Raw genomic sequence first — 26,817 nt, forward strand, 5'->3', positions numbered from 1 at the left:
ATAATGCCATCTTCCTTTTGGAATAATGTTACTGCACCCTGTCACACGTGACAATAAGCTTCCCATTCCATTCCCTTCAGCTAAGAATGAACCATTCTATATTTCCTTGATCATCGGCTGCTTTGATCTGTTGTTTTACCCCCTGCATATCTCTAGTCTCCCTTTCCCCTGATTCTCGGTCTGAAGGGCCTCAACCTGAAAGGTCACCCATTCTTCCCTCTAGAGACGGTGCCCGTCCCGCTGAGTTCCCCAGCATTTTGTGTCTATCTTCAGTGCATTGGATAGGGCGCACATGGATTGGTACAGGTACAGGCAGGTACAGCAGGCAGTGAAGAAAGCGAATGGCATGTTGGCCTTTATAACAAGAGGAATCGAATATAGGAGCAAAGAGGTCCTTCTGCAGTTGTACAGAGCCCTAGCGAGACCACACCAGGAGTATTGTGTGCAGTTTTGGTCCCCTAATTTGAGGAAGGACATTCTTGCTATTGAGGGAGTGCAGCATAGTTTTACAAGGTTAATTCCCGGGATAGCGGGACTGTTAGAGGCAGGAAACATGTTCCCGATGTTGGGGGAGTCCAGATCCAGGGTCCACAGTTTAAGAATAAGGAGTAAGTCATTTAGAACGGAGACGAAGAAACACTTTTTCTCACAGAGAATGGTGAGTGTGGAATTCTTTACCACAGAGGGCAGTGGAGGCAGGTTCTTTGGATGCTTTCAAGAGAGCCAGATAGGCCTCTTAACAATAGCGGAGTCAGGGGATATGGGGAGAAGGCAGGAACGGGGGGTACTGATTGGGGATGATCAGCCATGATCACATTGAATAGCGGTGCTGGCTCGAAGGGCCGAATGGCCTTCTCCTGCACCTATTGTCTATTGACTGGACAGGGCAGGTGTCAAGGGTTATGGGGAGAAGGCAGGAGAATGTGTAGTCAGGAGGGAGAGATAGATCAGCCATGATTGAAGGGCAGTAGACTTGATGGGCCGAATGGCCTAATTCTGCTCCTGTCACTGTCTTATGGCCTGTGATTGGCTGAGTGCCCGGTCCCATTCATAAAGCGTATAAGAAGGAACTGCAGATGCTGGAAAATCGAAGGTAGATAAAAGTGCTGGAGAAACTCAGCGGGTGCAGCAGCAGCAGCATCTATGGAGCGAAGTAAATAGACACGAAATGTTGATGTTGGTGCTGCGAAGGAAATAGGCAACGTTTCGGGTTCGCTATCAAAGCTCAGATCTTTGCTTCGCTATAAGATCTTTGCTTTTGTCTCCCATTCATAAAGCGCGCCGCCCCTCTGTGACGTCAGCCGCTCCTCTGTGACGTCAGCCGCCTCTGGCGCGCCACGTCTTCTCGCGGTTGTTCCGCCGTCACCAGGCGTCGCGAGATCTGCGCCGTCTTCCTCTTTGCAGCTGCGGGCGACAATGGCGGTCGGCAAGAACAAGCGCCTGACGAAAGGCGGCAAGAAGGGCGCCAAGAAGAAGATGTAAGCGCTCCCAAAACGGCCGTGCGGCGTCGCGATGCGTGTCCTCCACACGGGGCAGGGGTGAAATGGGACAAAAAGCGGCGGATGGCACGGATGTTGAGGGGATTGTGGAGGCCGGGCCGTGGCGGGGGGAGAGGTGGGGAGACACCAGGCCCGGGGGCCGTGGGTTCCAACCCCCCCCCCCCCCCCCCCCCCGGGGAATGAGGGTCCGTGACGGACAGCGGCCCCACAACCCATTGAACAGCCCAAAGGTGCCAAAGCGAAGTAATTAATGGGCCGCCAAATCCAGGCTGCTGCAGCTGATGACAAGCAGGCGGCTATGCATCTGCCAACGCTCAAAAACGTGGAATATAAGCAAGAGTAGGCTTTTGGTCAGGATAGAAAATTGTGGCCAATCTTTCAAATCACTGCTACTTTACCTGCACTAGACTGAGTTTCTTAGTTAGGAAGATTGTTCCAGATGTTGGGGAAGTCCAGGACAAGGGGTCACAGCTTAAGGATAAGGGGGAAATCCTTTAAGACCGAGATGAGACAAACTTTTTTCACAGAGTGGTGAATCTCTGGAATTCTCTGCCACAGAGGGTAGTTGAGGCCAGTTCATTGGCTATATTTAAGAGGGAGTTAGATGTGGCCCTTGTGGCTAAAGGGATCAGAGGGGTATGGAGAGAAGGCAGGTACGGGATACTGAGTTGGATGATCAGCCATGATCATATTGAATGGCGGTGCAGGCTCGAAGGGCCGAATGGCCTACTCCTGCACCTATTTTCTATGTATCATGTAAAGTAATTGGTAAAGTGTTCCAAAGCCTCTGGGGTGGTTCTATCTGTTCTGAGTGGCTGATCCATGATTTTGAGACTGTGACCCCATAGTTCCAGATACTGGACATGGGAAACGTTAACGTTGTAGCTGCACTAGTTAAGCCATGTAGGGATTTTGAACAACATGCAGGTGCTGGAGGAACTTTGCAGGCCAGGCAGCATCTGTGGAGGGAAATGAGCAGACGCTGGGTTGGGACCCTTCCTCAGAGTGATCAGGGGCATTGACAGTGACACGTGTAGGAAGGAACTGCAGATGCTGGTTTAAACCGAAGATAGACACAAAAAGTTGTGGTAATTCAGCGGGACAGGAAGCATCTCTGGAGAGAAGGAATGGGTGATATATTGGGTCAAGACCCTTCTTCAGACTAGATTAACAACATTTTGGGCTGGAATCCTTCTTCAGATCGATGGGGAATTGACACAACTTTGGGTTAGTATCCTTCTAAAACATTACTATGTTCCTCCAGCACTTTTTTTTTAAAATCAAGATTTTGTTCGTAGCTCTTGTATCTCCTATAGGAACTTTGCCTGTTTCTATAGGATCATTATTTGAAAGAGCACAGGCCAACCCTGTTCATATGGTAAATCTATGATGAATGCTATTTATAAACCTTTGAATCATTTTTTGTCCATTGTACTAAGTCTTTCTGTGGACAGGTAGATCAAGATTCCATGTGTGGCACAGTATTCCAAGTGCATTAGTATTGGCAATCTTCTACCAGATGCTATGGGGTTGTAAGGAACACATGCTGTTTATACAGTCATCTCTTGATTGCTACCATGTGTTGTATGAGTTATTTTCTAAAATCTTATTCCAATGTCTTCACAGTGTGGACCCCTTCTCCAAGAAGGACTGGTATGATGTCAAGGCTCCAGCAATGTTTAACATTAGGAACTTGGGTAAAACCTTGGTTACAAGAACTCAGGGAACTAGTAAGTATTTTTTCAGCATGCTCTAGTGTGAAAGATTTACTTTTGAAATTTTCCTCAATCTATCCTGTGAATATGTCAGGAAAAAAAATTCAAGTTTAAACATCATAGATGCTCTTTGAGATGTAAAAATCAATCTAACGTCCAAAACGGGCCCACAGGGCAAACACTACCAAACAGCTATTGTGACTTTTTTGACTACTATCAATATATAATTTGAAAATAGTCACGTGAAAATGATTGTTACTGCATTGAGATCTTTACTCTCTGTTCTCTTATTATCATGCAGAAATTGCCTCAGAAGGCTTGAAAGGCCGTGTATTTGAGGTGAGTCTTGCTGATTTGCAGAATGATGAAGTGGCCTTCCGCAAATTTAAGCTGATCGTCGAGGATGTTCAGGGCAAGAACTGTCTGACCAACTTTCACGGGATGGACTTAACACGTGATAAGATGTGCTCAATGGTCAAAAAATGGCAGGTAAAGATATTGATAATTTGTCTAGGATTTGAATTGTGAAATTTGCTTTTGCAGAATTCTGCTGAATGAAAATGCAGACTGATCTGTATTTACAGCATTTTAATTTTAATTCTTGTTTTATCCCTGAGCTTCCTTCAACATACTTCTGATTGAGGGTGTTTTAATATGTTTTTCCTTAAATTTGTTGGAAGATGTCGCAGAAACAGGCCGTTCTGCACTGGCCGTTAAGCACCTACTTTTTACGCCTGCCTTAATCTCGCATTCCCATTAACTCCTCCCACAGCCTACCTCCAAATTATACCACTCATTTGCACAAAAGCCAATTTATAGCAGCCTAATAGTCTGCCGACTTGTACGTAATTGGGATGTGGGAGGAAAGTGGAGCATCCAGGAATCCCATGCAAGGAGAACATGCAAAGTTAACACACTATCAGCATCAGAGGTCAGGATTAATCCTGGGTTGCTGGAGCTGTGCTACTGTTGTGCTTTGCCTTTGTTAGAGACTTTGCGCCACCTCTGCACATAGTTAGATTGCTTCAGATATTTGGTCCAAATACTGTTCTCATTTGAATGTACAGCATTATATCGTTTTTGTGGCAGGAACTTTGAATCGCAAATGTAAATGCCTTGGATTGGGGTGCTATTTTGCCTATCAAGACAGCATATGGGATGGAATTTGTGGTCTAAATTGCTACCTCGTTGATGCGCTGAGGCTTCTGGGAAGGGAATGGTATCTGAGGCTTCTGGGAAGGGAATGTTATCATTGGTTAACTTTATAAACCAGTCCTAGCTGTCATTTGGCAGATGGAAAGATTCTGACACTTGCATTAAAAGTGATTTTTATCTTTCATTGGCAACACAAGTGACTGCAGTTGCTGGAATCTTGAGCAAAAAGTAAACTAGTGGAGGAGCTCAGATAGCTCAGGCAGTACCTGTGGAGGGAAATGGATGGACATTGTATTGGTAAGGGATCTTTCTTGCACAAACATCTCGACCCAAAACATCATCTGTTCATTTCCCTTCACAGATGCTACCTGACCTGCTGAATTTATCCACCAGTTTGTTATTTTTATTTATTTCATTGCTCCTTTTGGTTCTCATCTCACATCAAAGATTTAGTGTACTATTGATAATATTGTATTTTTAAATGGATGTTGGAATCCAGGCACTGTCTGCTCTATTGGATGAAAATTAAAGATTACCTGATGCTGTATTGAAAAGTAGCAGGTAAGTTATTCCTGTTGCGCTGGGCATTCTTTCTCGTTACCTTATCATCTCTGCATTAATATTGGTGAGGTTATTCTACAAGTTAGTTTCTCTGTTCCATGCTTCTTCATGTCTTCATGTGTAGACAATTATAACCCTGGAAATGATATTTTTAAGTTCTAGTTTTACTGATTTTATCTTTATTTCTCATTTTAGACTATGATTGAAGCTCATATTGATGTCAAAACCACAGATGGGTACCTCCTGCGCCTTTTTTGTGTAGGTTTTACTAAGAAGCGTAACAACCAGATTCGCAAAACCTCCTATGCTCAGCACCAGCAAGTTCGTACGATACGCAAGAAGATGGTTGAAATCATGACCCGTGAAGTTCAAACCAACGATCTCAAGGAGATAGTCAACAAATTGTAAGTAATCTAGAACAGCTGACATTCACATTTCTTTCAATGATTGGTATTTTGCATTTCTTGGAAGTAAAATTGAAGTGCTTTTAATGGAAAACTGCCTGTGCAAAGCAATATATGCTTTAGAAAAGAACACATGATTCTTATGAAACTGCAAAAAAAACAAATATGATCCATTGGGGCAAGAGTTGACTGGAATGATGGTTCTGTGTGTGTACCGTCCTCTTTATACATCCTGACTAGAGTAGACTTGGAATCTGGACGGTTTCACTCAGCAAAGGATTTTAGCTTAAAAATTAATTCCAACAGTTAAGTTCGTTGTCCAGTTTCTTATTTTATCACACTGAATATTTTTACTGAAGTGCTAGATCCTCTTAGACTACTTAGGCTGAGGAAATCCAGTTTATCTAGGTATTCCTCATTACTCAGAGGTTCTTGGTGGTGACTGATATCACAGTGGCCAAAGAGCCCATACAAGCTCTGGCTTATTTTAATCGGTGCCTTTCCTGGGCTGGGAAATTTTCAAAGTGACATGGTGGATTACTACTCCCAGGATGCAGAAACATGACACTGTCAAAGGAAAACAAATGTCTGAAATCTAAGTCATGGGCCCAAGATGACAAACTCAGACAGAAATTTAAAATATTCCACGAATTCACAAGCTTATAACACTGGGCACTTTGGTAAAATATAGGTGGAATGGGTGTCTGGTCAGTTTTGGTGAAGAGATTCATGATCAACGGTGGCACTTTTGGAAAACAAATCAAATATTGAATAGGCTGGATATTATCTCTCAATAGACAATTGGTGCATGAGGAGGCCTTTCGGCCCTTCAAGCCAGCAATGTCATTCAATGTGATCATGGCTGATCATCCCCAATCAGTACCCCGTTCCTGCCTTCTCCCCATATACCCTGACTCCACTATCTTTATGAGCACTATCTAGCTCTCTCTTGAAAGTATCCAGAGAACCGGCCTCCACCGCCCTTTGAGGCAGAGAATTCCACAGACTCACAACTCTGTGAGGAAAAAGTGTTTCCTCATCTTCGTTCTAAATGGCTTACTCCTTATTCTTAAACTGTGGCCCCTGGTACTGGACTCCCCCCAACATCGGGAACATGTTTCCTGCCTCTAGCATGTCCAAATCCTTAATAAGCTTATATGTTTCAATACGATAGCCTCTCATCCTTCTAAACTCCAGAGTATACAAACCCAGCCGCTCCATTCTCTCAGCATATGACAGTCCCACATCCCGGGAATTAACCTTGTAAACCTACGCAGTACTCCCTCAATAGCAAGAATGTTCTTCCTCAAATTAGGGGACCAAAACTGCACACAATACTCCAGGTGTGGTCTCACTAGGGCCATATACAACTGCAGAAGGACCTCTTTGCTCCTATACTCAACTCCTCTTGTTATGAAGGCCAACATGACATTCGTTTTCTTCACTGCCTGCTATACCTGCATGCTTACTTTCATTGACTGGTGAACAAGGTCCCCCAGATCCCGTTGTACTCTCCCTTTGTCTACTCAGCCCAGACCATCTTTGGAGGTTGTGTTTCTTTACAAATACACTCTCCTAGCCTCTGCATCTTCTCTTACTGTGCCACCTCTGCAGGATACATCCACGATTGATCTCTGGGTCCCCCTCCCTTTTCATCTGTGCATGAATTGCCTCATATTGTGTTTTGAATTGAATTCTGTCTTTAATTTGTGTACTAGTCATGTCTCTACTATTTATTTCATTCCCCTTACATGTTTTTCCTCTACCTGCTAAATTTTTGTATGGTGTCCTTGATACTCTTGAAAGGCGCCCATAAATAAAATGTATTATTATTTATTATTATTATTATCTGTAGTTTTGGCATGTGTTGCTCAATGGAGCTTATTTCTACACTTTTTCTAACTTTTTTGACAGCTTTGGTCACATAGTCACTTGGGGCTAGGAAACAGTTTTTTGCACCGTGTATGGTTATTCAGTTTCTCTGAATCTTCATGCCTTGACAGGAAAACATTAGATCTTTTGTAGGCGTGCCTACACCAGCCAACGTGTCTCATCCCACCTGCCTGCATTTTGGCCCATTTCGCTCTAAACCTCTCCTATCCATGTACCTGACAAGATGTTTCTGAAATGTTGTGATTGTACCTGCTTCAACTATCTTCTCCAGCAGCTCGTTCCATACACCCACCACCCTTTGTGTGAAAAGGTTACCCCTCATGTTCCTATTAACTCTTTCCCTCCCTCACCTTAAACCTATGTCAAGTGCAAAACTTACTTTTATCAGTTTTGTGTTTTTAATCTTCCCATTCCTCAACACAGTTCATCTCTAATTTCTTCCTTTGGTTTCTCGTTATTACCTGGAAGCTGTCGTTTTTTGACAGCACCGAGTGCAACTGAGTATTGATACCCACTGTTAAACCCTCTTTTCAAAGGCTCTTTTTGATAGCTTCCTCCCAAGGTGCAGGGTCAGCGTTTCTCAGAAACATTTGTTTTGGAATTACATTAAAGCCTCATTATTTCTTTCCCCGTTTTAAATCCTGATATTTCTCAGGTCATTAGTTCGCTTGGCCATGTCTGCCCCATTCCCGGGACTTTTAGTCCTCATACAGTGCCCTCCATAATTTTTGGGACAAAGACCCCATCATTTATTTATTTGCCACTGTACTCCACAAATTGAGATTTGTAATAGAAAAAAAATCACATGTGGTTAAAGTGCACATTGTCAGATTTTAATAAAGGCCATTGTTATACATTTGGTTTCACCATGTAGAAATGCTGCGTTTATACATCCCCTCTCCCCCCCCCCCCCCCCCCCCCCCCCCATTTCAGGACACCATAATGTTTGGGACACATGGCTTCACGGGAATATGTAATTGCTCAGGTGTGCTTAATTGCCTCCTTCATGCACCTAGCCTCTCTTCCAGTCTTTCCATCACCTTTAGAAACTTTTATTGCTGTTTATCAAAATGAGGACCAAGGTTTTGCCAAATAAAGTCAAATAAGCCATTATGAGATTGAGAAACAAGAATAAAACTGTTAAAGACATCAGCCAAACCTTAAGCTCACCAAATTCACCTGTTTGGAACATTATTCAGAAGAAAGAGAGCACTGGTGAGCTCACTAATCGCCAAGGGACTGGCAGGCCAAGAAAGACCTCCACAGCTAATGACAGAAGAATTCTCTATAATAAAGAAAAATCCCCAAACACCTGTCCAACAGATCAGAAACACTCTTCAGGAGTCAGATATGGATTAGTCAATGACCACTCCACAGAAGATTTCATGAACAGAAATACAGAGGCTACACTGCAAGATGCAAACCACTGGTTAGCCACTAAAATAGGATGGCCAGGTTACAGTTTGCCAAGAAGTACTTAAAAGAGCAACCACAGTTATGGAAAAAGGTCTTGTGGACAGATGAGATGAACTTATATCAGAGTGATGGCAAGAGCAAAGTATGGAGGAGAGAAGGAACTGCCCAAACATCCGAAGCATACCACCTCATCCGTGAAACACAGTGGTGTGGGTGTTATGGCCTGGGCATGTATGGCTGCTGAAGGTGCTGGCTCACTTATCTTCATAGATGATACAACTGCTGATGGTAGTAGCAGAATGAATTGTGAAGTGTACAGACACATCCTAGCTGCTCAAGTTCAAACAAATGCCTCAAAACTCAGTGGCCAGCAGTTCACTCTACAGCAAGACAATGATCCCAAACATACTGCTAAAGCAACAAAGGAGTTTTTCAAAGCTAAAAAATGGTCAATTCTTTTGAGTGGCCAAATCAATCACCCGATCTGAACCCAATTGAGCATGCCTTTTATATGCTGAAGAGAAATCTGAAGGGTACTAGCCCCCAAAACAAGCATAAGCTAAAATGGCTGCAATACAGGCCTGGCAGAGCATCACCAGAGAAGACACCCAGCAACTGGTGATGTCCATGAATCATAGACTTCAAGCAGTCATTGAATGCAAAGAATTTGCAACAAAATACTAAACATGACTACTTCCATTTACATTGCATTGCTGTGTCCCAAACATTACGGTACCCTGAAATGAGGGGATTGCTGTAACTTCTACATGGTGAAACCAAAATGTATAAAAGTGGCCTTTATTTAAAATCTGACAATGTGTACTTTAACCACATGTGATTTTTTTTTTCCCCTATTACAAATATAAAATTGTGGAGCACAGAGGCAAATAAATAAATGATGTGTCTTTGTCCCAAGCATTATGGAGGGCACTAGCTTCCTATGATATTACTGAGAGGGTTTATTTTTTGTCTTCTACCTCGCTGACCTCCACCATCAGTGGGTAATTCATTGTTGCATCCAGGGAGCTATTGCTGGAGTTGGTAATTGGGTGGGGTAGTAGTAATCTTGGGCTACAGTATATTGGTCCAGATGATCAAGGCAATAGCGGATTAAATTGTAATCCTCAAGTGTGAGGCGATGCATTTGGTCTAATAATGGTAGTATTTGAGGAGCAGAAGGATGTTGATGTATGAGATCAAAGGTCACAGAAGCCTGGTTAAGCAGGTGCAATGGATAGTCACCTTCAGGAGCTGGGGCATAGAATAAAGACTGAGTGGACAGATTTATAAAGCAAATTAGGCTACAACTGGAGTGGCACCTGTAGTTTTGATCATCACACAGTAGGAAGGATGTGGTTGCATTGGAGAGGATGCCGAGATTTCCCAGGCTGTTGCCTGGAATAGAGGTTTCTGTATGAGAAGAGACTGGGTTTGTTTCCTTGGAGAGAGAAGCTGATGGTAGACCTCGTTTGAGGTATGCCGAGTAATCGAGAGACAGGTGCGGTAAAGTTTATGATCCACCTGATCATAAACTTTTTGTCTTAACAGGTGCATAAAATTTGAAACGCGTTTAAGATGGAGCAATATAGATGACGACTGATTGGTTGGCATGGATGTGGCGAGCTGAACTCAAATGTAGAAATGTGCTACCCTTTTCCATGAACCAACTTTATAAATGACGGGGACCATATATTTTCCAATTTCTTGTAAGTTGAGCTTCATTGGCTGTGGTGTTTGTATTTGTGGAGGTAAAAGATTAAAAATTGATTTTGGGTAAAGTTTGCCCTCATTGGATGTATGCAGTTTATCTTGGGGGAAATCCATGTATTCAATTTATTTTTTCAGATATCACCATTCTCTGGTGAAACAAGCAAATCATATGTGGTAGATCACTTTGACCTTGACAAAGATGTGCTGTAGTGAATTATCGGAGGTGTCTGCTTTCCAGCAGGATTCACTAATTGAGACAATAGCTGCTCATGTCCTTTTGGTTGACCCGACAAAAGAACTAGTTTGTGAGATGAAATCTGTTTGAGCAGCTTTAACATGAATATTAATTTACTATAAATTTGTAATGTTTCTGTCCTTTATTATTTAGGATCCCAGACAGCATTGGCAAGGATATTGAGAAAGCTTGCCAATCCATTTATCCGCTCCATGATGTGTATGTCCGGAAGGTCAAAATGTTGAAGAAGCCCAAATTTGAATGTAAGTTCTGCTTCCAAAATGTCTTTTGACATCTGAAATGTTATGCTTTGACATCTATAATTTTATGAATATTATAGCCACATCAAATTGTGAATGCTGAAGTTCAAGAATAAGAATATGGTTGTGAATTAGCTGGATTTGAATACTCCCTTTGCTGATTTAAGAGCAGGAGAGCATTTGGTGAGGTGATAATATAATCGGGCAGAGCTAGAATTTTTTATATGGGGGATTATTGGAACCTATGTGACTTGAAGGAATGCAACTCATCATGGAACCTCATCGATGTTTCAAACTTTTATGTAGTGGTGGCCAGTGCATGTGAAAATGAGAATGGTGGGAAACCAGGACATGAGGCATTGAATTTTGAAAGTATGAATTTACAGTGATGAGGATAACAGATGACTAAGGATGACGCAGAGAGACTCGTTGATGCCATTTACAAGGAGTTTTTTATTTATAGCAACACATTTTTTTAAATTGGAGATACTTCTGATTTCAGCAACTGCGGGTTAAGGCAGAAAATGCCAGGAACGCTGGGTTGGAGGTTAACTTTCTTAACAATATAATATCAAAGTTAGATGAGATATGGGGGAGCTAGCTAACTAGGTACAGAACACCTGGATAAGAAGCAGGGAGTGGCTGAGGAAGTTTTTATTTTGGATTGGAAGCCTGTGATTAGGGATTGAGTGATCCCAGTGTGTCTTGGGGGATCGGTGTTGGGTCCATTGCTGTTTGTCATCTGTTTCAATAGTTGGATGATAATGCACATGGCTTAATTAGTGAGCTTGCAAATTACATGAAAATTGATAGTGGGGATGGTTATCAAGAATTACAATGATGTTAAATGAATATAGAAACGTTTTGATCTGAATATTCGGATTGCTGGTTATCACATTTTCAAGCGGGGGATAAAGATGAGTCTAGTGAAGGGCAAAGGTTTATCTTAAATAGTCAAAAAAATGCAAGAAAGGAGGAGGGAGAAAGTTAATTTAATAATTGGCCATTAACTGCAAAATGAAAAATAATCCAGTGAAATTCAGCACAGCACAAATTATATTTAAAGGAAATGAGTTCCAGAAATTCATTTGCAGAGAGATTTAGTCTGAATTGTTAAGGCAGCAAGGTTACATTATAACAGTGATTTTAAAATACATGCTATAAGTACCCATGTACTCTTTAGTTAAAGTGCGAGTGCGATCTTTTTACTCTTAGTGGGCAATTTCTTAGAAATTATATTTAATATTAAATCAGTTAAATCGGGAATATATATGCACTGAAAAGGATTAGTACTCTAACATAGGAGTAGGCCATTTATCCTTCATTCCTACTATTCAGGCTGACCTTTTAGTTAAGTGCACTAACCCCATATGCTTTGATTCTCTTAATACCTATGAAAATGTCACTCTCAAATATACTGAGTGAATGAGGCTCCACAGCATTCTTGGTTAATGAATTCCAAAGATTTATGTGCAAAGAACATTTATTTTCATGTCTAAATGGCTGACCTCATTATTTGAAATAGCCCAATTTTGGGTATTCCAGCCAGATGAGACATTAACTCTCTGTCTATGTCACTGATCCCCTTAGGAATTATGGGCAGCTCAATGAGATTACTTTTCGTTCTTCCAAGCACCAGGCCCACTCAGTTTAATCGCTTCTTGTACACTATCCCAGGATTAAGTTTGGTGAACCTTTGCTGCATAATATTCAAAATGCTCACCAGGGCTCTAGTTGGTGTACAGTCAAACTACTAATTTTAAATTCTGGAAACTGTATATTGGCCTTTAATTACCTCTTATAATCGCTGAAGAACTGGCAAATAAAACTTTGTGTGCACCTGGATCCTTCTAAACGCGAGACGATCAATGTGTCATATTTTTAATATATACTTTGCCTTCCCATTTCATGTGCCTAAGCAGATGACTTCACATTTTTTCACATTGTATACCATTTGCCATGCTCTTGCCTGTTCATTTTATTTACAGCCCACTGAAGACCCTTTGCATCCTTCTTATAGTGGACACTGTCGGGTAGTTTAGCACAGTGTCCTCCATAATGTTTGGGACAAACACCCGTCATTTATTTATTTGCCTCTGTACTCCACAGATTTGTAATAGAAAAAATCACATGTGTTTAAAGTGCACAGATTTTAATAACAGAAACATAGAAAATAGGTGCAGGAGTAGGCCATCCGGCCCTTCGAGCCTGCACCGCCATTCGATATGATCATGGCTGATCATACAACTCAGTATCCCATCCCTGCCTTCTCCCCATACCCCATGATCCCTTTAGCCACAAGGGCCACATCTAACTCCCTCTTAAATATAGCCAATGAACTGGCCTCAACTACCTTCTGTGGCAGAGAATTCCACAGATTCAACACTCTTTGTGTAAAACATGATTTTTTCATCTCGGTCCTAAAAGACTTCCCTCATATCCTTAAACTGTGTGTGTGACCCCTAGTTCTGGACTTTCCCAACATCGGGAATAATCTTCCTGCATCTAGTCTGTCCAACCCCTTAAGACCATAAAGGCAATTTTTATACATATTGGTTTCACCATTTAGCAATTCCAGCAGTGTTTATACATAGTGTCCCCCCCCCCCCCCATCTCAGTGCATCATAATCTTTGGGACACAGCAATGTGATGTAAATGAAAGTAGTCATGTTTAGTACTTTGTTGCATATCCTTCACATGCAATGGCTGCTTGAAGTCTGATTCATGGACATCACCAGTTGCTGGGTGTCTTCTCTGGTGATGCTATGCCAGGCCTGTATTGCAGCCATCTTTAGCTTATGCTTGTTTTGGGGGCTAGTCCCTTCCGTTTTATCTTCAGCAGATAAAAGGCATGCTCAATTGGGTTCAGATTGGATGATTGATTTGGCCACTCAAAATAATTGACCATTTTTTAGCTTTGAAAAAGCTCCTTTGTTGCTTTAGCAGTATGTTTGGAATCATTGGTAGACAGAAGTGCTGGAGAAACTTAGCGGGTGAGGCAGCATCTAAGGAGCGAAGGAAATAGGCAACGTTTCGGGCCAAAACCCTTCTTCAGACTGATGTTTGGGATCATTGTCTTGCTGTAGAGTGAACCGCCGGCCTATGAGTTTTGAGGCATTTGTTTGAACTTGAGCAGATATGATGTGTATACACGTCACAATTCATTATGCTACTACCATCAGCAGTTGTATCATCTATGAAGATAAGTGAGCCAGTAACTTCAGCAGCCATACATGCCCAGGCATAACATCCACACCACTGTGTTTCATGGATGAGGTGGTATGCTTTGGATCTTGGGCAGTTCTTTCTCCCCTCCATACTTTGCTCTTGCGATCACTCTGAGATAAGTTAATCTTTGTCTCATCTTTCCACAAGACCTTTTTCCATAACTGTGGTTGCTCTTTTAAGTACTTCTTGGCAAACTGTAACCTGGCCATCCTATTTTAGTGGCTAACCAGTGTTTTGCATCTTGCAGTGTAGCCTCTGTATTTCTGTTCATGAAGTCTTCTGTGGACAGTGGTCATTGACTAATCCACATCTGACTCCTGAAGAGTGTTTCTGATTTGTCGGACAGGTGTTTGGGGATTTTTCTTTATTATAGAGAGAATTCTTCTGTCATTAGATGTGGAGGTCTTCCTTGGCCTGCCAGTTCCTTTGCAATTAGCAAGCTCAAAAGTGCTCTCTTTCTTCTTAATGATGTTCCAAACTGTTGATTTTGGTAAGCCTAAGGTTTGGCTGATGTCTCTAACAGTTTTATTCTTGTTTCTCAGTCTCATAATGGCTTCAATGACTTTCTTTGCTACCTTTGGTCCTACTGTTGATAAACTGCAATAAAAGTTTCCAAGGGTGATCGAAAGACTAGAGGAAAGACTAGGTGCTGAGAGCTCTCTTATACCTGCATTAAGGAGGCAATTAAACCCACCTGAGCAATTACACCTGTGAAGCCATGTGTCCCAAACATTATGGTGCCCTGAAATGGGACTATGTATAAACCCAGCTGTAATTTTTACATGGTGAAACCAAAATGTATAAAAATAGGCTTTAATAAAATCTGACACTTTAACCACGTGATTTATTTTTTCTATTACAAATCTCAAATTGTGGAGTTCAGAGGCAAATAAATAAATTATGGGTCTTTGTCCCAAACATTATGGAGGGCAATGTATCAGAAGCAGACTTGAATAAATGATGCTTTTAGCCACATCATTGATATAGATTGTGACAGGTTAGGAACACCACGTTTAGAGCCATACTGCACAGAAATGGCCTATTCAACCTAACTTGGCTGTGCCGATCAAAACAGTCTTGTTTGCCCTCATTTTAACCATATGCCTCCAATAATGTCTCTGTTCACATACCTGTCCAAATGTCTTTAAGAAACTGTTATTGTACCTACTTCAACCAATTATGTGGGCATACGTGGAATATCTTGCATGTAGGGTGGATTTTGTACTAGTGGAGTTGGAAAAGCCTATCATAAAATCCCATGCCATTTTGAAAGGTAGGGAACAATGTGTTTATTGGTGTCATTTTACAGAGGAAGGTCTGATGATGGAGGCTGCTGCTATGGAAGTCAATGACAAATGACGTTCAGTATTGTTTGGAAGCAGTGGTGTGCAGATGTATAGGAATTAGGCAGATACACCTGAGGGACCTTGAGATTTATCAGTCTGAAGAAGAGTCTTGGGCCGAAACATCACCCATTCCTTCTCTCCAGATAGGCTGACTGTCCCACTGAGTTACACCAGCATTTTGTGTCTGTCTTCGGACCATGACGAAGGTCAACCGGAGAAGAGAGGAGCACACTGATAGAAAAGGAAAGCCTATCTGAAGTGGTGTTGTGGAACGGTCAATGGATACAGTAAAGATAAACTGGGAATGTGCCCCACAGGAAATAGAGAAAATAAACTCGGGAAAGCACTTGAATGAGCTCGTACAGTGGGACAGGGTCATTAGGGGTAACATTTTCACACAAAGGGTGGTGGGTGTATGGAATAAGTTGACAGAGGAGGTAGTTGAGGCTGGGTCTATCCCAACATCTAAGAAACAGTTAGACAGGTGCATGGATAGGATAGGTTTGGAGGCATATGGACCAAATGCAGGCCGGTGCGAATAGCGTAGCTGGGACATGTTGGCCGGAGTGTGGTAGGTTGGGCCAAAGGGCCTGCTTCACTCGGTGACTAATCAATTACGAAAATGAAAAGTTATTGGGGAGCTCCTTTTAAGATTTTGTTAATGGTTGGGGATGTACTTCCCTTGTCAGCAGGTTTAATAACACCATTAGAGTTGGTCTTGGAGAAAAGAATGGGGGAAGGATTGGATGGGCTTTCGATCAATGGAGAGGTGATTGCAGTTTTAGGGCTGGATTGAGAAATGTTTTGATCAAAATTATGCATCAACACAAACCTGTTGAATGGCATTGAAAACGATGGTTGGGCTGAACTGTTTTGGTCTTGGATTCAAATATTTAGTTAAAATAACTGACCAAGAATGATGAATATTTTCTTCCAGTGGGCAAACTGATGGAACTGCATGGTGAAGGAGGAAGTAGCACAAGCAAACCATCAGGAGAAGAGACTGGTGCTAAAGTTGATCGAGCTGATGGATATGAACCTCCTGTCCAAGAAACTGTCTGAATGTGTATAATAAAACATCTCTTCTATTACTGCTCCCTTGTTATTTATTTAACCATATATAATTGGAGGCTTCAGAATGATATGACTCAGTTGTAATGGAGTGCCTGTGCAATACTTGCGATAGAATTTGCATCCTCTCTAAGCTATTCCAATACAGCTTGTCACAAAAAGCCTGTTGGTTGCATGTACTAATCTGAAGTCTGGTGAAGCTCAGTTTGTAAAGAGCCAAATGCTTTAGATTAGTGGTTATCAAGTCAACCATTTATATAACCATATAACAATTACAGAACGGAAACAGGCCATCTCGACCCTTCTAGTCCAAGCCGAACACGTATTCTCCCCTAGTCCCATCTACCTGCACTCAGACCATAACCCTCCATTCTTTTCCCGTCCATATAACTATCCAATTTATTTTTAAATGATAAAATCGAACCTGCCTCCACCACCTTCACTGGAAGCTCATTCCACACAGCTACCACTCTCTGAGTAAAGATGTTCCCCCTCATGTTACCCCTAAACTTCTGTCCCTTAATTCTCAAGCCATGTCCTCTTGTTTGAATCTTCCCTATTCTCAAAGGGAAAAGCTTGTCCACATCAACTCTGTCTATCCCTCTCATCATTTTAAATACCTCTATCAAGTCCCCCCTTAACCTTCTGCGCTCCAAAGAATAAAGACCTAACTTGTTCAACCTTTCTCTGTAACTTAGTTGCTGAAACCCAGGCAACATTCTAGTAAATCTCCTCTGTACTCTCTCTTATTTTGTTGACATCCTTCCTATAATTAGGCGACCAAAATTGAACACCATACTCCATAATTTAGACACCAGACTTGTCCTCTGGGAATAGGACAGGACCTGGTCTTCAGTGACATTTTCGATCAGGAATGGATATGCTTACCGCAGCAAGTGGATACCATCTAATCAGAGGATAGGCATATATAACAATTGATACTGTTGAATAAATCATCTTGTTTTATTAGAATGCGATGGTACAATATGTATTGCTTAATGAAGATTTGATTTCAAATAGAAATAAGACAATGTGTAAATGTTCTGGCTACAATTGTATAAAATTAGATATTCTATAATGACTGATTCACTTAAAACCAATACTTGTATCACCAGTTTGCTGGATTGGTGTCTCGGAATAGTGTTACATTCTGCTCAGCCGGTGAGTTGGGGTTGGGATGTATGCCTTGCTGCTAACCAGGTTATTATTAAACAGTAAAAAGAATATGCAAAATACAGCCACTTCATAGAAATTAGGTGCAGGAGGAGGCCATTTGGCCCTTCGAGCCTGCACCGCCATTCAATATGATCATGACTGATCATCCAACTCAGTATCCTGTACATGCCTTCTCTCCATACCCCCTGATTCCTTTAGCCACAAGGGCCACATCTTACTCCCTCTTAAATATAGCCAATGAACGGGCCTCAACTACCTTCTGTGGCAGAGAATTCCAGAGATTCACCACTCTCTGTGTGAAAAATGTTTTTTTCATCTCTGTCCTAAAAGATTTCTCCTTTATCCTCAAACTGTGACCCCTTGTTCTGGACTTCCCCAACATCGGGAACAATCTTCCTGCATCTAGCCTGTCCAACACCTTAAGAATTTTGTACGTTTCTATAAGATCCCCCCTCAATCTTCTAAATTGTAGCGAGTACTAAATTCTAGCAAGTGTTCACTGTAATGTGCATGAAATCAAAGTATTGCTTGCAACAATATGATCGTAAACTAAATGTTGAAATTGCCTGATCATCACTGGCTGCCTTTAAGGCATTATTATCATGTGTAACTATCGACTAGTCTATAACAGACTATTACCAAGAGAACGTGAGGGAGTCGGTTACCACCACCAGCTCAGGCTGACTAGTAATCGATGCAGTCTTCACCTTGCAACCTGGAGCCAATTTTAAAGACATCTGAAATGTCTTGCCCATTTATTTGTGTGCTTCCACAGTAGTATTAGATCAAATACAAATTTAGATAGCAATTCAAAGGATGAGTATATGTTTCATTGATTTCTCATCCATCTTGGTTTGTGGCAATAGTCACAAGTCTGGAAGGGCCCAGTCTCTTGAACTCTTTGGTGACGAGCATTTCCTCCATCAAGCCAGGTAATTAATGGTTTAAGCCCTCTACAAATCATTATTGTATACCATTCTGTAAAATTGTATCCCATTTTTGGCTGCTGCTTAGTGGGTGCATAGTATGTGATGCTATCTACATTGAGCCACATCTACTGTGAAGAATGCAACAGAAACCAAGGAAAATTGACATTTGTAATCATGTATATAGTCTACGCTGATTGGAGAGACGCAACTAAAAAGTTTTTCATTGTACCTCGGCACATGTGACAATAAACAAACTGAAAATGGGAGCTTGTTGATGAGGCAACTTTTCATAAAAATAGGTCCAGGTAGATCTGTGGATTGGGCGTGTTTTGATTATCACTGTTAACTTGTAAATCGTGAATGACTGCTCACTGAGGTTTTTCCCTGGTGGCTTAAAGCCATCCACCCAGTAACTGATGCTGTCCTGGCCTGGATGTCTACCCTTGACCTAGAACTTTAGGCTGTGCACGCCATATGCAAATAAAAGTTCATTTTCTCATACTCCTGGCAATGGTTTAAGTGTGTCACTAAATCGGGGCCAGGTTCTGATGCTATTGCTGAAATTAGACTAGAATGGTCAGCCGGAACCTTTGCAGCACTGATCGCACAAGTGGGGCCTGGGACCCTATTCAACAGAAACACAAAACCAACCAAAATGTCATCAAATTTGCCAACAAACATTGTGATTTGATGGTCCACCTTCAATCTCATAGGACCAAATGTCATATCTTGCATTTCCCGCTGGATTATGATGCCATCATTGATAATCAGGCTGACCTCCCGGTGGCTCAGCACTTCAACTCCCCCTCCCACTCCGCCTCCGACCTCTCTGTCCTGGGTCTCCTCCATGGCCACAGCGAGCAGCACCGGAAATTGGAGGAACAGCACCTCATATTCCGTTTGGGGAGTCTGCACCCCGGGGGCATGAACATCGACTTCTCCCAATTCTGTTAGTCCTTGCTGTCTCCTCCCCTTCCTCAGCTCCCCTGCTGTCTCCTCCCACCCTCCAGCCTTCCGGCTACTCCTCCTTTTCCCTTTCTTGTCCCCACCCCTGATCAGTCTGAAGAAGGGTTTCGGCCCGAAACGTTGCCTATTTCCTTCGCTCCATAGATGCTGCTGCACCCGCTGAGTTTCTCCAGCTTTTCTGTGTAACCATTGATAATCAGGCTATTCATTGATAATCAGACAATGATGCCATCATTGATAATCAGGATACTCGTATACCTCATTTCCTCAGGATATCTATGCTCAAAGTTTACTGTCTTGCCTTGTCAATTTCTCTACCCCATACAACCTGCTTCCACCCCCCTGCCATTCCACGAGGAGGACAGTACACTTTCAGGGACCTTTCGTGCAAGTCCATAGCTGCCTGAAAGTGGTAACATAAGTGCCTAGGGTAGTAAGACATACAAAAACTTGCTTTGATCAGTCAGACTCAGAACATTGAATATAAAATTGCAGTCATATTTTAGTTTTATGAAACTGCTTTGGCCACATTTGGAATATTGTGTGTACTACAGCAAGGTTAGGAGGCTTTTGAGGTGCAGAAGGATTTTGCCTGATCGGAGTGTATAATAAGGAGACGTTGGGAAACCTTGGATTGTTTTCGCTTAAGAGTTGATCGCTGAAGAGAGAATGATAAAAGTTTTATGAAACTGAGAAACAGATAGGATAGATTGACCAGGAAAAAGACCTATGTCAAATACAAACATGTTTTTTTCCACATTTTTCCATCAGACCAAATATTAATTTGAGAAATATTAAGTTAGTGACTTACCATATTTACAGTTATGGAGTCAGAAAGCACTGAAACGGGTTATTCAGCCAATGGTCAAGTAACCATCTGTGCTAATCCTATTTACCAACACTTAGTTTGTAATTTTCTTTATCCTGGCAATTGAAGTGCTCATCAAACAGTCAATCTTGTTTACAGCTCAGAAACTAGCCAACAAGTCTTTTTCCATACTTGTAACAATATTAACATATTTCCTTCCCTTGTGTAAACTCCCCTCTTAAATTAATCTAATTGTCTCAACTACTCTTTGTGGCACAAATTCAAGGATTAACCACTTTCTGAATATAGGCGAGTTCCCTCTTGGATTTATGAGACTACTTTTTAATATTATATCTATGGCCTTAGATCTGAGCCTTCCAGGTGATACAAATCTCTCCTGTAACTACCCTTTAAAAACATTTCATAGTCAGAATAATCGTAATTAGGGGTGGTGGGGCGGTAGAATTACTGCCTTACAGCGCTTGCAACTCTACCGCTTCCAGACCTGGGTCCAATCCCCATACTCCAAGATCTTCGCTCAAAATAGCACGGTATGGTAACTGGAACCAAACACAATTGCGATCAAACCAAGGTTGAAGACTGTTCACTAGAATTAATCTCTGCTTTTTGATCCCACTTCTCTTGAAACGACGCAGGAGATTGATTTGCTTTCTTTAATGGCCTCACAATGCTGCAACATGTGTCGATGTTACCCCCTGCTCCTCTTATCGGACTTTTCTATGTGGCAGGCAACAGCCTTGGTGATATTTAAGTTAATTTGTGGCTTAAACCTTCATTCCATACGTTTATTAATATGTGTTTTTTTTAATTGCCTTTTAATATAGTTTAGAGATACAGCACGAACACAGGCCCTTCAGCCCACCGAGTCCACGCCGACCAGCGATCCCCGCACATTAACACACACACTAGGGACAATTTTTACATCCACCAAGCCTATAAGCGAGTTCGGTATTCCGACTGCGCATGCCCAGGTCAAAGGCCACTATGCATAAACCACCCTGGAGAGCAGTGGACCTTCATTTCTTCTGTTTTTTCCAGTTTTGATTCTTCTAGGTATGAAAATACTGATTTCAAACTATGAAATAGTTGTATTCATTGTTCCTTTGTTAAAGACTAAGATTATTTTGTCGTTTTCTTTTTTGCTTTATTATGCTTTGGTGAGTGAGCGAGATCGGTGTTGGGGCCAGGTCCATTGAGTTGCTGCTGGGGCAGCTGGACAGGGACGAGACACCTGACTTAACAAAGGAACAATAAATACAACTATTTCATAGTTTGAAAGTAGTATTTTCTTACCGAGAAGAATCAAAGCTGACAATATGCACTTTAACCATAAGTGATTTTTTTCTATTACAAATCTTAACTTGTGGAGTACAGAGGCAAATAAATAAATGATGGGTCTTTGTCCCAAACAATATGGAGGGCACTGTACATAACAATGGCAACATAACAAATCATCCCTGTACGGTGGCTCCAGTGTGTCTGGTTCTGGCTGCAACTGAATATCAGGAGAAATATTTATTAACAATTTTCAGACTGTTGATGAACTCAAACTTTTCTCCACGTCTGTTGTGCTAAAAGTTGAAATATTAACTATATCTATATTGGTCAAACATGATGGAGGAATGGTACAAACAATAGGTTGGGTTGAGTCCACCAAATTGTCATGGATGCAATTTTTAGATGAGAGCTAAGAAACTTGTTATAGGCAGAATACCCTGAATGGTCACCGAGGTGAATATTGTTTAAAATTGTCTGAAGAAGGGTTTCGGCCCGAAACGTTGCCTATTTCCTTCGCTCCATAGATGCTGCTGCACCCGCTGAGTTTCTCCAGCTTTTTTGTGTACCATTGTTTAAAATTAACTTGTGTTAAAGGATAAGTAATATTTAGAGCTAAAGGGGCAGTTTGAAGAGAATTGAAACAGGACTGTTCACCTGTGTAATGAGGGAAGAATTACGGTTGAGGGGGAAAGCCACAAGGTATAGTAGACATAATTAGAGTATGCACATTTCCAGTATGCTATACTTTCAGTAATTTCATACGACATCATCTCATGTTATTTGCAGTAATATTTTATTCCAGGTGTTTGTTCAGGTTTTAGTCAACTTTTAAAGGTGTTCTGAGTCTGTGCTAAACAGGTTTCCCCATCCAGGAAGCTTCATGCTGAACGCAGAAAAGCAACAAATATTCCTAATTTATTTTTCACCACACGTTCAAACTTGTATCTGTTACAAAAATGCAAAGTAGAAGTAGGCCATGCAATTCCTTAAGGCTGATTCATCATTCCCTTTTGTGGCGGATCTGAATCTAACCTCGACTGCAGCTTCCGTCCACTCCTGATAACCATGCCTGTCAAGTTCACATCTATCTAAGCTGTAGCAACTACCTACGAGCCTTTGAAGATGAAAGCTATCACCAATGGTCCTTTGAAAAAAAAATCATTCACCTCATTGCTTACATTGGGTGATGAGAAAACATCTTCTCTATCTCTAGCCTGTCCAGGCACTTCAGAATTTTAAAACTTTCAATCAAGTCCTTCTCAAAACTTTGAACTCAAGTGGACACAAACCTAGCCTGTCCAACCCAATCCAGAGAAATCTCCAATGCCAGATACACCTGTGAACTGCTTCTAATGAATTAGCATTCCTTCTTAAACAAGGAGACCTCTACCATACCAGATATGTGGTCGCACCAGCGTTTTCATGTCAGTTAAGCATGATCGTCCCAATGTTCCATTCAATTGCCCCAACAATAAACATTAACTTTCTATGGCGTAAAAAGAACAAAGTTTCGATTCCTTCTCCAGTCTGAAGAAGAATTCCAATTCAAAACGTTTTCTGTCCTTTTCCCTCCACAGATGCTGCTTGACCCGCTAAATTCCTCCAGTGTTTTTTTCAGTCAAGATTCTGCTTTGTAACATGGTGTTAAAATTGTACAAGGCATTGGTGAGACCAAATCTGGAGTATGGTGTACAATTTTGGTCGCCCAATTATAGGAAGGATGTCAACAAAATAGAGAGAGTACAGAGGAGATTTACTAGAATGTTGCCTGGGTTTCAACAACTAAGTTACAGAGATAGGTTGAATAAGTTAGGTCTTTATTCTCTGGAGCGCAGAAGGTTAGGGGGGACCTGATAGAGGTCTTTAAAATGATGAGAGGGATAGACAGAGTTGATGTGGACAAGCTTTTCCCTTTGAGAATAGGGAAGATTCAAACAAGAGGACATGACTTCAGAATTAAGGGACAGAAGTTTAGGGGTAATATGAGGGGGAACTTCTTTACTCAGAGAGTGGTAGCGGTGTGGAATGAGCTTCCAGTGGAAGTGGTGGAGGCAGGTTCATTGGTATCATTTAAAAATAAATTGGATAGGCATATGGATGAGAAGGGAATGGAGGGTTATGGTATGAGTGCAGGCAGGTGGGACTAAGGGGAATAAAAATTTGTTCGGCACGGACTTGTAGGGCCGAGATGGCCTGTTTCCGTGCTGAAATTGTTATATGGTTATATGGTGACGGCAAGATGAAGGAAATTGTTATTGACTCAATAACAATTTCTCAATTACATGCCTCAATCAGCATCAATGGTGCTGAAGTGGAAATGGTTGAGAACTTCAGGATGGTGTATATATTTCCAATGTTCTGTCATAGACCAGCCACACTGAAGCGACTGCCAAGATGGCGCACCAACATCTCCACTTTCTCAGAAGAGAGGAAATTCACTAAGATTCTAATGACTCTTACAAACTTCTACAGGTTGGGAGCTGCTCTGCCCAAGACCACAAGAAATTGCAACACATTGCGGATGTAGCCCAGTACATCTCACAAATCAGATTCCCCACCATCGACTCCATCTACACTTCGTACTCCCTCAGAAAAGTAACCAACACAATCAAAAACAAGTCCTCACCCAGGATGTTCCTTCTCCTCCTTGCTCCTGTTGGGCAGAAGATAGAAAAGATTGAAAGGGCCAAACTCAGGAGCAGATTCTTTCCCTTTGTTATCAGGCTTTTTGTAAGCTTGGGTGTAATCCAAACCACCTGTACCTCACTGTGGCCATGGTCTTTGTCTCTGGAACTGATGTGCAACAATGCTGAGAACCTCTGTACATATGACAGTAATAAACCTAACTGCAAAGCCTCTGCAGGATCTTGTGTCTCTGACAATAACATTCTATTCAATCTCCAATTTACTTGCAATTTTAAAATTCCACATGGGCCAATTAATGATGGCGCACTTACAATAAAGTAGTAAGTGCCCCAGCATTGACTGGCCCACATAGTACGCCACTTGCTATCTATTGGCCGACTGCAAAACGGTCTTACCTGTAGCGAGCATATCCTGACAATCTACTCAAGATGTTATCCATCAATGGCCTTTAGAGGAGGCACACTTCATTTGGAGTACAACGGTTTCTATTTATAGTGTATTATTTTACCTGTATCACTGTCATCTGTAAGATTTTGACTCAAAAGCACTGATATATTTCTGTCAAAGTGTTAGAATGAATATGACCAGCAGATGGCAGCATTGTCGAAATCAATTTTCACCATACTGCTACCAAATTATGTTTAGCTTTTGGGGTGTGTTTAAAATGCAGTCATGGTTCAATTTATACAACTTCACCGTGAAAAAAATAAAGTATTCCAATAGTGCTAAATGATTAGGACCGATTAGGAAAAGGGGAGATGCAACGAGACCTGGGTGTCATGGTACACCAGTCATTGAAAGTAGGCATGCAGGTGCAGCAGGTAGTAAAGAAAGCGAATGGCATGTTAGCATTCGTAGCAAAAGGATTTGAGTATAGGAGCAGGGAGGTTCTACTGCAGTTGTACAGGGTCTTGATGAGACCACACCTGGAGTATTGCATACAGTTTTGGTCTCCAAATCTGAGGAAAGACATTCTTGCCATAGAGGGAGTACAGAGAAGGTTCACCAGACTGATTCCTGGGATGTCAGGACTTTCATATGAAGAAAGACTGGATAGACTCAGCTTGTACTCGCTAGAATTTAGAAGATTGAGGGGGGATCTTATAGAAACTTACAACATTCTTAAGGGGTTGGACAGGCTAGATGCAGGAAGATTGTTCCCAATGTTGGGGAAGTCCAGGACAAGGGGTCACAGTTTAAGAATAAAGGGGAAATCCTTTAGGACCGAGATGAGAAAAACATTTTTTACAGAGAGAGTGGTGAATCTCTGGAACTCTCTGCCACAGAAGGTAGTTGAGGCCAGTTCATTGGCTATATTTAAGAGGGAGTTATGCCGCATTTCTTGCAATTCTATGCAAGTTCCTTTGGCTCCGTCCATTCATTGAACGCAAATTCGCCACCGACAATTACACCACATACTGCACTAGAAAAAAGAAAAAAAAAAAAAAAGAACATGTGGCCCTGTGTGGTTAAAGAGATCAGGGGGGTATGGAGAGAAGGCAGGTACAGGATACTGAGTTGGATGATCAGCCATGATCATATTGAATGGCGGTGCAGGCTCGAATTGGGGCCGTATGGCCTACTGCCCCTGCAGCATCTATTTTGCAAGTTACCTTTGTTTCTATTATATTTTGAAATAATTTCTGAAATAAAACCCCGAAGAATTGAAATAAATATTGTTTATTGAAAAGTTTATCACAAGTTCAGCACTGATACCTAGAAACATCACCGGTGAAGAATCCACACCAAAATAATGTTGCTTCTACCAATTCCCAGTTACTGTTGAATAATACTACAGGCAAACCATGAAGCCCAATTTTATTTTTTGTACAAACATTTTTTTCTTTAGAAAGATATGAAATAACATGCAGTGATGCTTTTTTTAAAATTGACTTTACATTAAAGGTAAATTTCCCAATTGATATGCAAGTTAAAGATGACAGCACAAATGGGAAAACCAGCCCATCACTGCCCACCAACATATGTTGACATCAGTGAATAATTTTACATTGTAATAATATCATGATTGCGTTCCTCGTTCAATACTGGAATTTATTTCTCACCAATATATAATTGTCATGGAGTAAAATTATAATCCGTTGTATAGCTTGTGAGTACAAATCCTGACCACCCATCCACCCACTGCTTCCAAGTGACTGCAGTACATCCCAGTTCACAAGTAATAGAACATTTGATTAATGACTTCAACAACTAAATTCGCTTGACTGCTATGTTCACGTGCTTTGTGTTCCTTTGGTACAAATAAATGATTGGCCAAGTTCAACACTGCTCCACATATTCATCGTTCAGTCTCAGCAAGAGTATTTCACAATGGGTCTTTCAGAACCTGAACAAAACTCCGGGGAAATATCCCCTCTTTTCCCTTTAGTTCCCCTTTCAGCCAGTCAGCATCTATGGATTTGACGAGGACAATTGTATCACCGACCTTGGGGAGAAAAAGAAAAATCATTTAGATATCTGTTAATATTTACACACACAC

The 26,817-nt window shown here is 41.5% G+C and overlaps 2 protein-coding genes across 3 annotated transcripts in view; one reads left to right on the plus strand and one right to left on the minus strand.

Annotated features, from left to right (window-relative positions):
• Positions 1-1,321: 1,321 nt before the first annotated feature.
• Positions 1,322-16,510, plus strand: rps3a (ribosomal protein S3A). The gene is made up of 6 exons (XM_055646706.1): positions 1,322-1,478; positions 3,126-3,229; positions 3,516-3,703; positions 5,126-5,334; positions 10,742-10,851; positions 16,360-16,510. The coding sequence occupies exons 1-6, from the start codon at positions 1,417-1,419 to the stop codon at positions 16,482-16,484; spliced, it is 798 nt and encodes a 265-aa protein (XP_055502681.1). The 5' UTR covers positions 1,322-1,416; the 3' UTR covers positions 16,485-16,510.
• A 9,471-nt stretch (positions 16,511-25,981) lies between these two features.
• sh3d19 (SH3 domain containing 19) overlaps positions 25,982-26,817 on the minus strand; it is a 140,636-nt gene continuing 139,800 nt past the window's right edge. For both annotated transcript variants that reach the window (XM_055646725.1, XM_055646716.1), the window contains one exon: positions 25,982-26,763. In XM_055646725.1, the coding sequence (XP_055502700.1) occupies positions 26,756-26,763 (8 nt within the window). In that variant the 3' untranslated portion in view covers positions 25,982-26,755. The remainder of the gene's footprint in view (positions 26,764-26,817) is intronic.

Source organism: Leucoraja erinacea, chromosome 1, assembly GCF_028641065.1.
Source record: "Leucoraja erinacea ecotype New England chromosome 1, Leri_hhj_1, whole genome shotgun sequence".
NCBI classification, from domain to species: domain Eukaryota; kingdom Metazoa; phylum Chordata; class Chondrichthyes; order Rajiformes; family Rajidae; genus Leucoraja; species Leucoraja erinaceus.